The sequence below is a fragment of the Etheostoma spectabile genome, chromosome 21, assembly GCF_008692095.1.
Source record: "Etheostoma spectabile isolate EspeVRDwgs_2016 chromosome 21, UIUC_Espe_1.0, whole genome shotgun sequence".
Lineage (NCBI taxonomy): Eukaryota > Metazoa > Chordata > Actinopteri > Perciformes > Percidae > Etheostoma > Etheostoma spectabile.
The window spans coordinates 19936322-19936694 of NC_045753.1; the positions used below are offsets into that span (position 1 = coordinate 19936322).

The 373-nt window shown below is 38.6% G+C and overlaps 1 protein-coding gene across 16 annotated transcripts in view; it reads left to right on the top strand.

The window, feature by feature from the left end:
* The window catches only part of cmn (calymmin), a 37392-nt gene that overhangs the window by 14869 nt on the left and 22150 nt on the right, over positions 1 to 373 (top strand). For 5 of the 16 annotated variants that reach the window (XM_032502411.1, XM_032502419.1, XM_032502424.1 and 2 more), the window contains one exon: positions 19 to 69. The exons of the other annotated variants lie outside the window; for them this stretch is intronic. In XM_032502411.1, the coding sequence (XP_032358302.1) occupies positions 19 to 69 (51 nt within the window). The remainder of the gene's footprint in view (positions 1 to 18; positions 70 to 373) is intronic. 16 annotated transcript variants of the gene reach the window in all.

The window sequence follows — 373 nt, forward strand, 5'->3', positions numbered from 1 at the left end:
CTGTGATCTTTGTTGCAGGATATGGTGTTCAAGCCGGCCCAACCAATGGACAACAAATGAAAGGCAATGGTATAAGACAAATATTCTATATTTGGACACTCACTCACTCACTCACTCACTCACTCACTCAACAAAAGGCATAGGTTAGTGATTACTGAATGTAACATAGATCTGTATGATAGATTGATCGGATTTTATAAATACTTGTTTCTAATGTTAGTCAAGCAATTGGCCAGCAGTAGATTTTTCAAGTGCAAATTAAGCTAAATCCAATGATAAACGTTTTGCCAAACCATCAAGTGCACATTTACAGCTTCATCTAACTGTTTATCACCATACATCTCAGGCTATGGTGCAGCTGCTGGTGGGACCA